General features: G+C 41.9%; 1 protein-coding gene across 1 annotated transcript; it reads left to right on the top strand.

Moving 5' to 3' along the window:
* The first annotated feature begins 3,390 nt into the window (after positions 1 to 3,390).
* LOC110931459 lies at positions 3,391 to 6,640 on the top strand. The gene is made up of 3 exons (XM_022174853.1): positions 3,391 to 4,382; positions 4,564 to 6,415; positions 6,461 to 6,640. The coding sequence occupies exons 1-3, from the start codon at positions 3,391 to 3,393 to the stop codon at positions 6,638 to 6,640; spliced, it is 3,024 nt and encodes a 1,007-aa protein (XP_022030545.1).
* The last annotated feature ends 6,318 nt before the right edge of the window (positions 6,641 to 12,958 follow it).

Genomic DNA, 12,958 nt, shown 5'->3' on the forward strand with positions numbered 1-12,958 from the left:
CTTGATCGGGACAGATGATGCTGAGCTGTTTAAAGCGAGCAGTTAGGGCTGCGTTATCTCCATCCTTCTGCTTAATGTTCCAAAACTCGTCCTCCAGCTTTTGGCGTTCATGGGGAGGGCATAATTCATCTATCATAATGGCTTTCAGCTCTTTCCATGTCAGCTCATAAGCTGCATCATTCCCGTGTTTGTTTCGCTCGGCCGTCCACCAGTCTAGAGCTCGGGACTGGAAGACGTCGGTTGCGTTTAGGGTACGGAGATTTTCTGGACAGCCGCTTTGGCGCAGAGTGACTTCGATGGAATCAAACCATTGAAACATAGCTGCTGAGCCATCTTCTTCGGTGAATTCCTTTGGTCCGCATGCCTTGAACTGTTTAAAGCTAAAAACAGTCTTGGTAGCATCTTTGGGAGCTTCAGTTCTTGACTCCTCAGATGATTTGCTGACGTTTTCATAGACATCGCTCACAGCTTTTGCTACTTCTTTGGCGATGATAGCAGCAAGACACCTGTCTCTCTTTTCTTGGCGAGTAAGTGGGGTTCGGTGTCCGGATGACGACATGGTCTGCAACAGACATCGTCGTAGGTCTCAGACACATCAAAATCGAATCTCACCTCACACGTTTACTACTTTACTAAAGCTAAGGACCACGTTGAGCACGTGTCACATAAACACATAGGCACGAAATCACAGATTCACATAATCACAGAAGCACATAAGCACGTAGAGCACAGAATCACAGAGGCACATAATATCACGTAATCCTCCTATCAGTACACAGAAGCAGTCAGAATACAGAAACCTACCATTCAAAGCTCGCGTGTCGATTGCGTATAATATATCGAATAGTATAGCATATCGAGTAGTATAGTATAATCATATGGCATGTCGAGTATAGCATAAGCGTATATCGTAGCATAATGTCGTCTAGATTGTAGCGACTTGTTATCGTTTTGAGATAGGAGAGCAATGCGGGTCGTGTGTGTCGATCGAAGTGAGAGCAATAATCGAATAAATACCAAAATTAATCACATAAACAGATAAACACACTTAAAACACATAAAATCGACGGATTATCAATCTCACAAAGATTAACCAGAACCAACCCTAATTCTCTCTCTAGCATGGCGATTTTGGTTCTTCTTGCAACCTTCGTTTCTTCTTCATGATCTTTGTATAACAGTCTGACTCTTAGAGTGTTGCTTCATCAATACTTCTAATTCGAACTAGTTAGCAAAGGGATTAAGTTGAATCTAGGGTTTCTGTTTCGTGTTTTTATCAATCGCCGCCTTGTTCTTTATATTCGATCCGATTGTATAGAGGTGTGGGTTTGATTTTTCTTACTAATTCCTCTATATGATTTCGAAAGATGCATGGGGTAGGGTTTGCTAGTTTAGGGTTTTCTTTTTGTTTTCTGTTCGTGGTCTTCTGGTTTTCTCTGGTTTCTTCGTGCATGGTAGTCTGAGTGTTTTGTGTTCATAGAGAGTTGTCTTAATAAGCATGGATGATCGTTCTAAGTTTGGGAATGTTGTGCATGACGGCCGTCAAAACCCAAGTTTGTCGTTTAAGAGTATTGCCGATAGGGTTGTTGATACTGATGGTAAAACTTTCATGCCACGTAGAGGTACGGTGCTGAATCTGAATGCTGAGGGTACGCGTATTAATGTTATAGATGAATTGCTGAAAGTGACAGTTCCAGTTAATCCGGAGGGTGTGCAGTCGAAGATTATGGGGTCGGAGAAGGGTCATGCAGGAGACGATGTGATAACAGGTAATCATGAGAATTCCAAACCCTTATCTTATGCTGAATCAGTTATGAATAATAATACAAAGAAGGTTAATTTTCGAACCCTTGCTAGTGTTGAAAAGCGAGATGGTTGTGATGTGGTTTTACCCCGAGAATCGGTTAAAGCTTTACAAGATAAGCTTGCTAACACACTATACGGGTATTTTTTGGGCGATCGTGTGGCATACCCGGTAGTAGAATACTTTGTTAGAAATAATTGGAAGAAGTTCGGATTACAGAAATCCATGATGAATGCTAATGGATTTTTCTTCTTCAAATTTGCGGATCAGTCTGGTATGATGAATGCTCTTAAAGAAGGACCATGGATTATTCGTTCATAGCCTTTATTTTTAAATACCTGGTCGGCTTCTACAAAGCTTGAGAAGAAGGAAGTAAAAAAGTTACAACTTTGGGTCAAGATCCATGATGTCCCGATTGCTGCGTACACGGAAGATGGTTTGAGTCTCATTGCTACGGCGATTGGGGAACCAAAAATGTTGGATTCTTTTACCACTACTATTTGCATGGACGCTTGGGGGAGGAGTAGTTATACTCGTGCTCTGATTGAAGTTTCTGCGGAAAATGACTTCAAGGAGGAATTAGTTATAGGTGTTCCAGATCTTAAGGGTGATGGGTTTGTTAAAGAAACGATGTTTGTGGAGTATGAATGGAGCCCGCACAGATGTAGTCGATGTCGTGTTTTTGGCCATTCTGATGAAGCATGTCCGAAACAAGTTAGATTTAATCAGCAAACTGGAAGCATGGCCAATAATGGGAAGAAACAAAAACAAAAACAGGTGGCTTTTCCTCGTGAACAGGTAAAACAATTGGTTGATGATGATGGGTTTACAATCGTAGATGATAAAAAGATTGCAAAGAGGTCTGGTTTTCCAGTCAATAAGCAAAAGCCAAAATTTGAATACAGACCAATCGGTAATAAGGCGGATGGAGGTATCAAGAAAGTTGATAAACCGACTACTCTGGTTTCTAGCAACCCGTTTGATGTTTTAAGGGATGAAGTTGGGGAATCTAGTAAGTCTAATCGGGTGATGGAAGATGGGTATGAAAACTCTGATGATGATGAGGTGGTTGAAGTATTTAACGAAACAAATGATTTTCTTAAAGTTGATTCTAGCAGTGACGTTCATAAAAAAGGGGCAAGCACTCCTTCTTCAGGGGTGTCTCAATGATTAGTTTGGCTGTCTGGAATATACGGGGGTTGAACCGTCCTCTAAAACAAAATGAGGTTCGTCAGGTTGTTAAAGAGAATAAAATTAGTTTGTGTGCGATCCTAGAGTCTCATGTGGATGCGGATAATCTTCGTAGGGTCTGTAATGCTGTGTTTAGGAGATGGGATTAGACCTCAAATGGGGGATGTTGCAACAAAGGAGCTCGTATCATATTGGGTTGGGACCCTGTGGAGGTGGACGTTATGGTTCTTGCTCAGGCGGCTCAAGTCTTACATGTTCAAGTTGTTTGTAAAGTTAATAAAACTATGTTTTTTTGTTCTTTGGTCTATGCCGCGAATTATTATGTTTCTCGTAGGGAGCTCTAGCAGAATTTATATTTGCATAAAGGCCTTGTTCATGATAAACCTTGGGTTATTATGGGAGATTTCAACTCTGCTCTTAACATTGAAGATAAATCGATCAGCATTTCATCTATTTCTCCTGGTATGCGAGAATTTAAAGATTGTGTTGAGGAGATTGAGGTCTTTGATATTAAGCGAACAGGTTTTCACTTCACCTGGAGCCAAAAACCCAAGAAAGGAGTAGGATTGCTGAAAAAGATCGACAGAGTCTTGGGTAACCTTCCTTTTGTTAGTGCTTTTCCTGATTCGGTTGCTATGTTTAGGCCCTATGGTGTTTCGGATCAATGTCCGTGTGTCCTAAAGTTGTCATCGGCTGGCAAAAATAAACCGAGACCTTTCAAGTTTGCTAACTTTTTGGTGCATAAGCCGGGTTTTATGGATATTGTTAATTCAAAGTGGGATGTTCATATTAATGGAGTTCATCAGTTTCGTGTCATTAAGAAACTCACTCTAATGAAGTCTTCTCTTCGAGCTCTCCTTTTCCAACGAGGGAATCTCCATGAAAAGGTTGTGAAGCTTCGTGGGAAACTTGAGACTATCCAGCGAGACATTGATAGGGACCCTATGAACGAGTTTTTACGTGGTCAAGAGGCTTCCGTGTTGCGTGATTTTCAGGAGGCTTCGCTTGATGAGGAGAGATTCCTAAAGCAGAAGTCTAAAGTTGAGTGGCTTCGAGCAGGTGATGCTAATACGGCCTATTTTCATTCGTCATTAAAATGTAGAAACCACATTAATCGTATTGAGGCTATATCTGATTCGTGTGGAAACCTGTTTGATGGTGATAATGTGGCGGCGGCTTTTGTTAACCATTACGAGCAATTTTTGGGAAGTGAAGGTCAAGTGTCTTTGTTACCTTCGCCTGATCTTTTTTCTAATAAGCTAAATCCTAAAACTGCAAACTATATGGTTCGACCGGTCACCTTGGAGGAAATTAAGTCTGCTATGTTTTCGATTGGGAATGATAAAGCCCCTGGGCCTGATGGTTATACGACTGCGTTTTTTCAAGAGTACTTGGCATATAGTGGGGAGTGATGTTTCAAATGCTATTCTAGATTTCTTTAACTCTAGCAAGCTCCTACAACAACTTAATCACACATTAGTCGCTCTTGTTCCCAAGGTGTCAACCCCTTCGAAGATTACTGATTATCGTCCTATATCCTGCTGTAACGTTATTTTTAAATGTATTAGTAAGGTGCTGGCGGATCGGTTGAAGGGTTCGTTAAATGAAATTGTAAGCATAAACCAATCAGCTTTTGTTCCTGGTCGGAAAATTTCAGATAACATTCCTCTTACACAGGAATTAATGCATAATTACCATCGTGACTTTGGTCCCCCAAGGTGTGCGTTTAAGGTAGATATCCAGAAAGCTTATGATACGGTTGAGTGGAGCTTTCTCAAAAATGTGCTTCTAGGGTTTGGTTATAATGGTATTATGGTGGATTGGATCATGCTGTGTGTGTCAGCAGCCTCTTATTCTATTCGTGTTAACGGGAGTATTCATGGGTATTTTAAAGGAAAAAGGGGTTTAAGGCAGGGTGATCCCCTATCCCCTTATCTTTTCACTCTCGTGATGGAAGTCTTGACATGCATTTTAAACCATGCAACGAGGATCGACTCATCTTTCAGGTTCCATAATAAATGTGAGAAGCAACAAATTGTTAATCTTTGTTTTGCAGATGATTTATTCCTGTTTGCTAGAGGAAATGTGGCTTCAGCTAGGTGTGTTATGTTATCCCTCACTCAGTTCACTCGAATGTCAGGCTTGGTTCCTAGTAGTCAGAAGAGTACAGGGTTATTCTGTAACGTCCCTAATCACGTTAAAAGAGAAATCTTGACCATTATGCCTTTTGTGGAGGGTTCGCTTCCTGTGAGATACTTGGGTGTGCCGCTTATTTCTTCTAGATTATTATACAAGGATTGTAGTATTCTTGTGGAGCTTCTTGATCAACGGATAAATAATTGGAAGAACAAAATGTTATCGTTCGCTGGTAGATTGCAATTAATTATATCGGTCCTTTCGGCTTTACATGTGTACTGGTCTTCGGTATTTATTTTACCAGCCAGGGTGATTAAGGAATTGGAAGCTAAAATGCGGAATTTTCTATGGGCTCAATCCTCTTCTCAGCGTGGTAGGGCGAAAGTTTCTTGGAAGTCTGTTTGTGTGCCTAAGCATGAAGGGGGTTTAGGTATTCGTCGTATTGCTGATGTTAATAAATCTCTTATGGTGTCTCATATTTGGAGCATTCTAAGTAATCGTCAATCTTTATGGGTTGCTTGGATCCATTCTTATCGATTAAGAGGTCGTAGTTTTTGGGATCACAAGGTTCCATCTAGTTGCTGTTGGAGTTGGAGAAAGATGGCTCAGATTCGGCCTTTGATTCGTCATCATGTTTGGTCTCAGATTGGTGATGGCAGCCGTACCTCAGCTTTGTATGACACATGGAGTAATATTGGTCCGCTTTGTAGCTTCCTTTCGCCTAGAGTGATAACTCGCGAGGGGTTCTCTTTAAATGCCACAGTAGCTGATGTTTATTCAGATGTTACGTGGCTTTGGCCGGTTGCATGGAAATATACATACCCCGTACTCGTACAATTAGACCACGTGCAACGTAACTTTAATAACCAGGATCGTATCGTTTGGAAGGTTGGTGATAATTTAACCGAGCACTCTTCTTCGGAAGTTTGGGATTCAATTCGGTCAAGGGAGCAGGAAGTGAATTGGGCTAGTATCGTTTGGTTTTCTCAATGTATTCCTCGTCACGCGTTTCTGATGTGGCTGATTGTTAGACGTAAACTTTTGACTCAAGACAAAATCTTGCATTGGAACTGTACTCGAAGAACTAACATGAACATGATGTGTTGCCTCCTGTGTTATGAGAATGTCGACTCACATGACCATTTATTCTTTGAATGCAAGCTGTCTACGCAAATCTGGAATATGGTTAGATCTAAAGTTGGTATGGATAATTTGGAATCAAAGTGGAGCGTTATTTTGGGTTGGCTTGGCTATCGTTCTCGGTCAAAATCAGCAAAGAACCTGGTATGTAGGTTGTTAATTGCTGCTCTGGCTTACATCATTTGGCAGGAAAGAAACAATCGGCTTTTCAGGAACCAAGCGAGACCACCGGATATCATTTGTAAGGCTGTTCTAGATAATGTGAGGTATAAACTGATGGGGCTCAGATTCAAGAACACAGCTAGAGTGCGGGAGTTGCTGGAGAAGTGGGATATCCATGGTGCAGATTTAGTAATGGAAAATGGCTGATTTCTAATTAGTCGGGTGTCGTTTAGCATAGATAGTTGTCTAGTGGTTGTTTTCTTTGTCTTTCCTTTGGTGGTTGTTTCTTTTTTGTTCTACTTACATGAGGGTATGTCTCATGTTTGAACTAGTAATGATGTTTCCTTACTACTTGTTTTGATTGTTTGTGAATATATAGAATCACCGGGGTAACCCTTTACCCAAAAAATCGATGGATTATCAGAATCAGCAGTTGCGGGCTCAGAATTGAAACACATAAAAATCGGGAAACAGATTGTCTGCGGCTATTAGACATCGACTACCCAAAGCGATTAGACTATTCTCAATAGACTTGTCGTCACATTTCGACTTTCGGGATCGTGTTTCTGCCTCGATTCTTGGGCATTCAGCACGCATTCACTAGGTCATACTCGTGAGTTCAGGTCGTCGGAGTCCGTCGAGGCTTTGGTGAGAGTTTTGGTAAGATCACGGGCAAGCTGGCAAGGTTAGGGTTTCACCCCTGGCTTGACAACTTTCCCTTGATTTTAGTAAAATAGAGGAGTATTCATCAAAATATGGATTTCACTGCTGATTTGGTATAATCTCCCGTTGAACAAGCGTTCGTTATTGAAAAGAATGAAGAATCATCGATAAGTTGATAAAATAGCATTGATCCAACAATTTAGTCGAGAGTTTGAGGTTTTCACACCTAATCTCGACTAAACCTCTTGAAAACTCGAGTGGAGTGATTGTGTAGAGTAAGCGAGAGATAGCACATAAACTTGGTCTGTTGGTTCCTAACTATAGTCTAGGTCTCTAAGACTTCGACCCGGACTAGGTCGAGTCTAGCCTAATTCCCTATAGTTATGGCTCTGATACCAATCTGTCACACCCCAACCAATGGCAGAATCATCGGGGCATGGCACTGAGCGAAACAGATTGTCCAGAAGTTTCCATAACAACTATCATTACCATTCAATTTATATAATACGTCCCATACCGTACCTCAAATAGCAAACAAATTATTTCAGATAACATCTAGTCAAATATTCTGTTCCGACAACTCAGATTTAAACATAAATATTGTTTATCTATGTCTAGAGACTCAAGCTGCAAGATCTACAGACAACTATGCTCTAGACTCTTATTCTAGCTTCGCCTTCCTAGCAGATAAGCATCTTAAACACCTGTCACATACGTTAAAATAAAGTCAATACATAAAATGTAAAGGTGAGCATACAAGTTTGATAATAGCATAATAGAGTTCGAAACAATTTACGCATAACCAACACGTACACAGAGGAAAACGAAGCATGTTAATTATCGACATGGATCTATCGATACCAATGACCGCGGGTTGACTGCCCGAGGCAGTTCGCAATACATGATTACCACCGTAATCCATGCAAGTAATTGTCCTTAACAACCCCCGTGTGAACGGGTGCTGAGTCCAAACTATAGTACTATCGTCGTTAAGGCAGGTAGACAACATTCCACGTGTAAACATAACAACAAGCATTCATTTAGTCACGTAATACATGCGGTAACGGTTAGCGTTTAAAGTAATTGAGTGGTGTGTTCGATTTTGATTTAGAAAAAGTAACGTATGTAACACCCAAAAGTGCTAAAGCAAAAAGGGTTCGAGTATACTCATAGTGATCGATGGATTGAAGGGATCACTTGAGAGTAGGGTTAGCCTGAATAGTTCGATAGTATAATGATAAGCAACGCGTAAAACGGAAAACAAGTGTTGGAGGGTCGGACAGCTGGTCGATCGGACTGGCTGACCGTTCGGTTTGCAGTCCGTTCGGACAGCTGTCCGGTCGGTCGGTAGGCCGATCGGATGACTGTTTTAGTGGATTGTTTCTTCCTTTGAGAAGGATGTGTTTGTGTATGATGGTTTGACTTTTGAAGTTTTCGTTGTAGCATTTGAAAACATTGAAGTATCTTTGCCTTTCAGGTCGGTCGATCGAACGGTCGTTCGATCGGTGGGCTACCCGATCGGTTAGGTACTTCAGTAATTAGGTTCTCCGCAGGATGTCACCTGATCGGACGGCTGTTCGATCGGGTGGCACACCTAGTGCATTGAACACGTTGAAAATCGACTAAGTGTTGAAGCATAGTATCTCATGATCCGAAGAGTAATCCAATCGGACGGTAGTCCGATCGAACAACAGTTTGTTCAATACTAGACTTCAATGAATTGCTCAAGTGTGGGACCATGTGCTAGCCGATCGGCTGGCCCGGTCGATCGGCTGACTATCCGATCGGCTGACTGTCCGTTCAGACAGCAGTCCGATCAGTCTGCATCCTGACCAGATCAGCCTGTTCGTCTAACACTTGGCTGTTCTGATTGTTTGTCATTAAATTGAGGTGTTTTGACAACAGGTTGAACCATAGAATCCTCGTTCTTACTTGTCTCTCCTGCTCGGACAGGAATCACCCAAATCCGGCCGGTGAACTGTTCGGAACAGAGTTTAACGTTTAACCCGAAATCGGTGAACCTCGTGGATAGAATCCGGATCTTGAGTCATGCAACCACCGGAATGATTAGCAAATCGACACAAGCTCCGTTTCTACCGGTTTGAAAGGCATTGAGTGTAAAAGAGTTGAAAGAAAGTTGGAAAACCATCTTTCAATCCTTTTCACCGTGTAAATGTTTAGATCTATGAAAGATCCTTGTTTGTTTATGTGGAAATCGGCTAGCTCCAAGTGATTCTTGGTGGATTGAAGCCAAAACATGAAGTTCTTCAAGAACACCATGATGACATCATCCTAGAACACTTGAATCTTGATGATTTCACGGTTAGAAATCAAGATTTGAAAGATATAAAGGTGTAGGAGTGCGTGTAGATCAAGAAATTACAAGATTTAGGATGAAATCTTACTGGAATCGAGAGGAATCTAAGAAAAAGAGGGGAGCACGAGCTGGTCGGTCAGAGGTTTCCAAAAGTAGAAAGTTTGAGAGTGACAAGGGGTATTTATAGGATGCCATAAGAGGAAAGTGCTGGCCGATCGGTCAGGCAGCACGATCGAACAGCCTGTCTGGTCGGACAGCAGTCCGATCGGCTGGTAGCCTGATCGTTTAGCTGCACGATTCGAGTGTTCGGTGCTGCGATTTTTGATATTTCGATCTTGATTGCGATTGATGAGAATACGATAGAGTTTCCTATTCAAATTACTTTTAATCCCAACCATTATATCTAACATACAATCATCTATAACTCACGCTATCTCTTCTCCACCAATTATCATGATTCGATTTCGATTGAGTTCGATTGAGTTTCGATTTCGAGTCGAGTTTCGATTGATTACCACACATAACATAAAGTAAACACACACAAGTAACACATAAGACACACACACACGTATATTAACACCAAAATTCGCGTATTTCGAGTCTCGAGTTCGATGATGATTAGATTAGCTCGATTATTGATTAATTGACTTTATCGCATTGTTACTTCCTATCATTTCACAGTCGTAAAGTGGTTCACATCGATAAATAAACTTTGATTAATTCGATTGTAATCAATTACTCCACATAATACAACTAACGTAATCATAAACACAAAATAGACTAACTACGGTTAAAGGAGTCAATCTTGACTTTGACTTTCGGAAACACGGGGTGTTACAATATATACTTCGTGTTTATTTGATACTGGAGCCGATAACTGTTTTGTATCGTTAGAATTCGAAAAGGTCCAAAAACGTAAACGTGCTAACCTCCTAACGACCTTCGACGTAGAAATTGCCACTGGAAGAACCGTCACAGTTAATTCTGTCTCCGTGATTGTACGCTTGAACTCAACAATCACGTCTTCCCGATCGATCTTATCCCGATGCAACTTGGTAGTTTTGATATCATAGTAGGCATGGATTTTCTTCGCGAAAATTGTGCCGAAGTCGTTTGTTTTGATAAGATGATTCGTTTCTCTCTCGCAAATGGTGATCAACTCTGTGTCTATGGCGAATTCTCATCGAAGGATCTCAAACTCATGTCGTGCATACAAGTGAGTAAGTATCTCCGAAAGGAATACAAAGCTTTCTTGGCACACATCATAGTAGCGGAGGAAAAGGAAAAGAAGGCATTGGATAAGGTGCCTGTGTTTCGTGATTTTCCTGCTGTCTTTCCTGACGATTTACCTGGTTTACTCCCGAGTCGTGATATTAATTTCTGCATCGACCTCATTCCTGGAGCTAACCCTATTTCTAAAGCTCCTTATCGCCTCGCTCCGTCTGAAATGCGCGAACTCTCAAGTCAACTCCAGGAATTGCTTGATAAAGGCTTCATTCGCCCTGACACATCTCCTTGGGGCCCACCTATCCTTTTTGTCAAAAAGAAGGACAGATCGTTCCGGATATGCATCGACTATAGGGAACTGAATAAGCTAACCATCAAGAATCGCTATCCTCTGCCCCGAATCGATGATTTGTTTGATCAATTGCAAGGTGCTACGTTCTTCTCGAAGATCGATTTACGCTCAGGTTACCATCAGTTACGAATCCAGGAGGAAGATATCACCAAAACCGCTTTCCGAACCCGATACGGCCATTATGAATTCTTCGTAATGCCATTTGGTCTAACCAACGCACCCGCGGTCTTCATGGATTTGATGAATCGCGTGTGTAAACCCTTTCTCGACCACTTCGTCATCGTGTTTATCGATGATATCCTTATCTATTTGAAATCGAAAGCTGAACACGCGCAACATCTACGTTTAGTTCTCGAATTACTCCAAGGAAATCGACTCTATGCCAAGTTCTCCAAGTGTGAATTTTGGCTAGAGGAGGTTCAATTCCTCGGTCACATTGTCAATAGTCAAGGTATACACGTCGATCCCGCGATGATTGAAGCAGTTAAGAGTTGGGTTACACCAAAATCACCATCCGAAGTTCGTTCATTTCTCAGATGGGCGGGCTATTACCGTCGATTCATCGCTGACTTCTCGAAAATCGCCGTTCCGCTTACCTCTCTGACGCATAAAGACAAGCCTTTTGTTTGGGGAACCGAACAAGAGGAAGCCTTTCAAACTCTAAACAATATGCTTTGCAATGCTCCTATCCTCGCGTTACCCGACGGAAACGATGACTTTGTAGTCTACTGCGATGCCTCTAACCTCGGTCTCAGTTGTGTTCTCATGCAACGGGACAAGGTTATCGCGTATGCCTCTCGTTAGCTCAAGATCCACGAGAAGAACTACACAACCTACGATCTCGAGCTTGGTGCAGTTGTTTTTGCACTGAAGATTTGGCGACACTACCTTTATAGTACCAAGTGTATGGTCTTCACCGACCATAAGAGCCTGTAACATATTTTAAACCAGAAGGAACTGAATATGTGCCAACGCCGATGGGTTGAACTACTCAACGATTACGACTGTGAGATTCTTTACCACCCTAGCAAAGCAAATGTAGTTTCCGATGGTCTAAGCCGGCGAAGCTATTTGCATATTGTTTGTAATACTCAAGCCCAGCACGAACTCGAAGCTCTAATTCGTGACGCTCAGCACGCCTGCTTCATTGAGAATACCTTGAAAGAGGAAATGAAGAAGTGTGGTGCTGAAACCCAACTTGTCACCAAATCGAATGGTATCTATTACTATCTCGATCGCATCTGGATTCCAAGTCACAATAGCCTTCGGAAGATATTGTTGACTGAAGCTCACAGTCTCGATATTCCATTCATTCCGGTGCCGACAATATATACCATGACCTTCGTCTGCGGTATTGGTGGCCTGGAATGAAGAAGGATATCGCTATCTTTGTTTCGAAGTGCCTGACTTGCTCAAAAGTCAAGGCTGAACAGCAAAGACCCCCTGGCTTGCTCGTACAACTCGAGATCCCTATGTGGAAATGGGAGAGTATAGCTATGGACTTTATAACGAAACTTCCCCGTATGCCATCAGGTCACAATAGCATCTAGGTTATCGTTGATCGTCTCACAAAATCTGCTCATTTTCTGTCGATACGAGAAGACTTTAAGGTAGAACGATTAGCACAGATCTATACCGACGAAGTTATATGTCGACAAGGGACGCTTCGTGATATCATCTCTGACCGCGATGGTCGGTTTACCTCTCGTCTTTGGGAAACGTTTCAATCTGCTCTTGGTACTACTCTTAATCTAAGTACCGCTTTCCATCCCCAAACCGACGGTCAGACTGAATGCACGATTCACACCCTTGAAGACATGCTTCGCTCGTGTGTGATAGATTTTGGTGGTAATTGGGACTCGCATTTACCTTTAGTCGAATTCTCGTACAATAACAGTTATCATTCTAGCATTCAAATGGCACCATTTGAGGCACTATATGGAAGAAAATATCGATCACCTATTGT

Source organism: Helianthus annuus, chromosome 3 (genome assembly GCF_002127325.2).
Source record: "Helianthus annuus cultivar XRQ/B chromosome 3, HanXRQr2.0-SUNRISE, whole genome shotgun sequence".
Classification (NCBI taxonomy): Eukaryota; Viridiplantae; Streptophyta; class Magnoliopsida; order Asterales; family Asteraceae; genus Helianthus; species Helianthus annuus.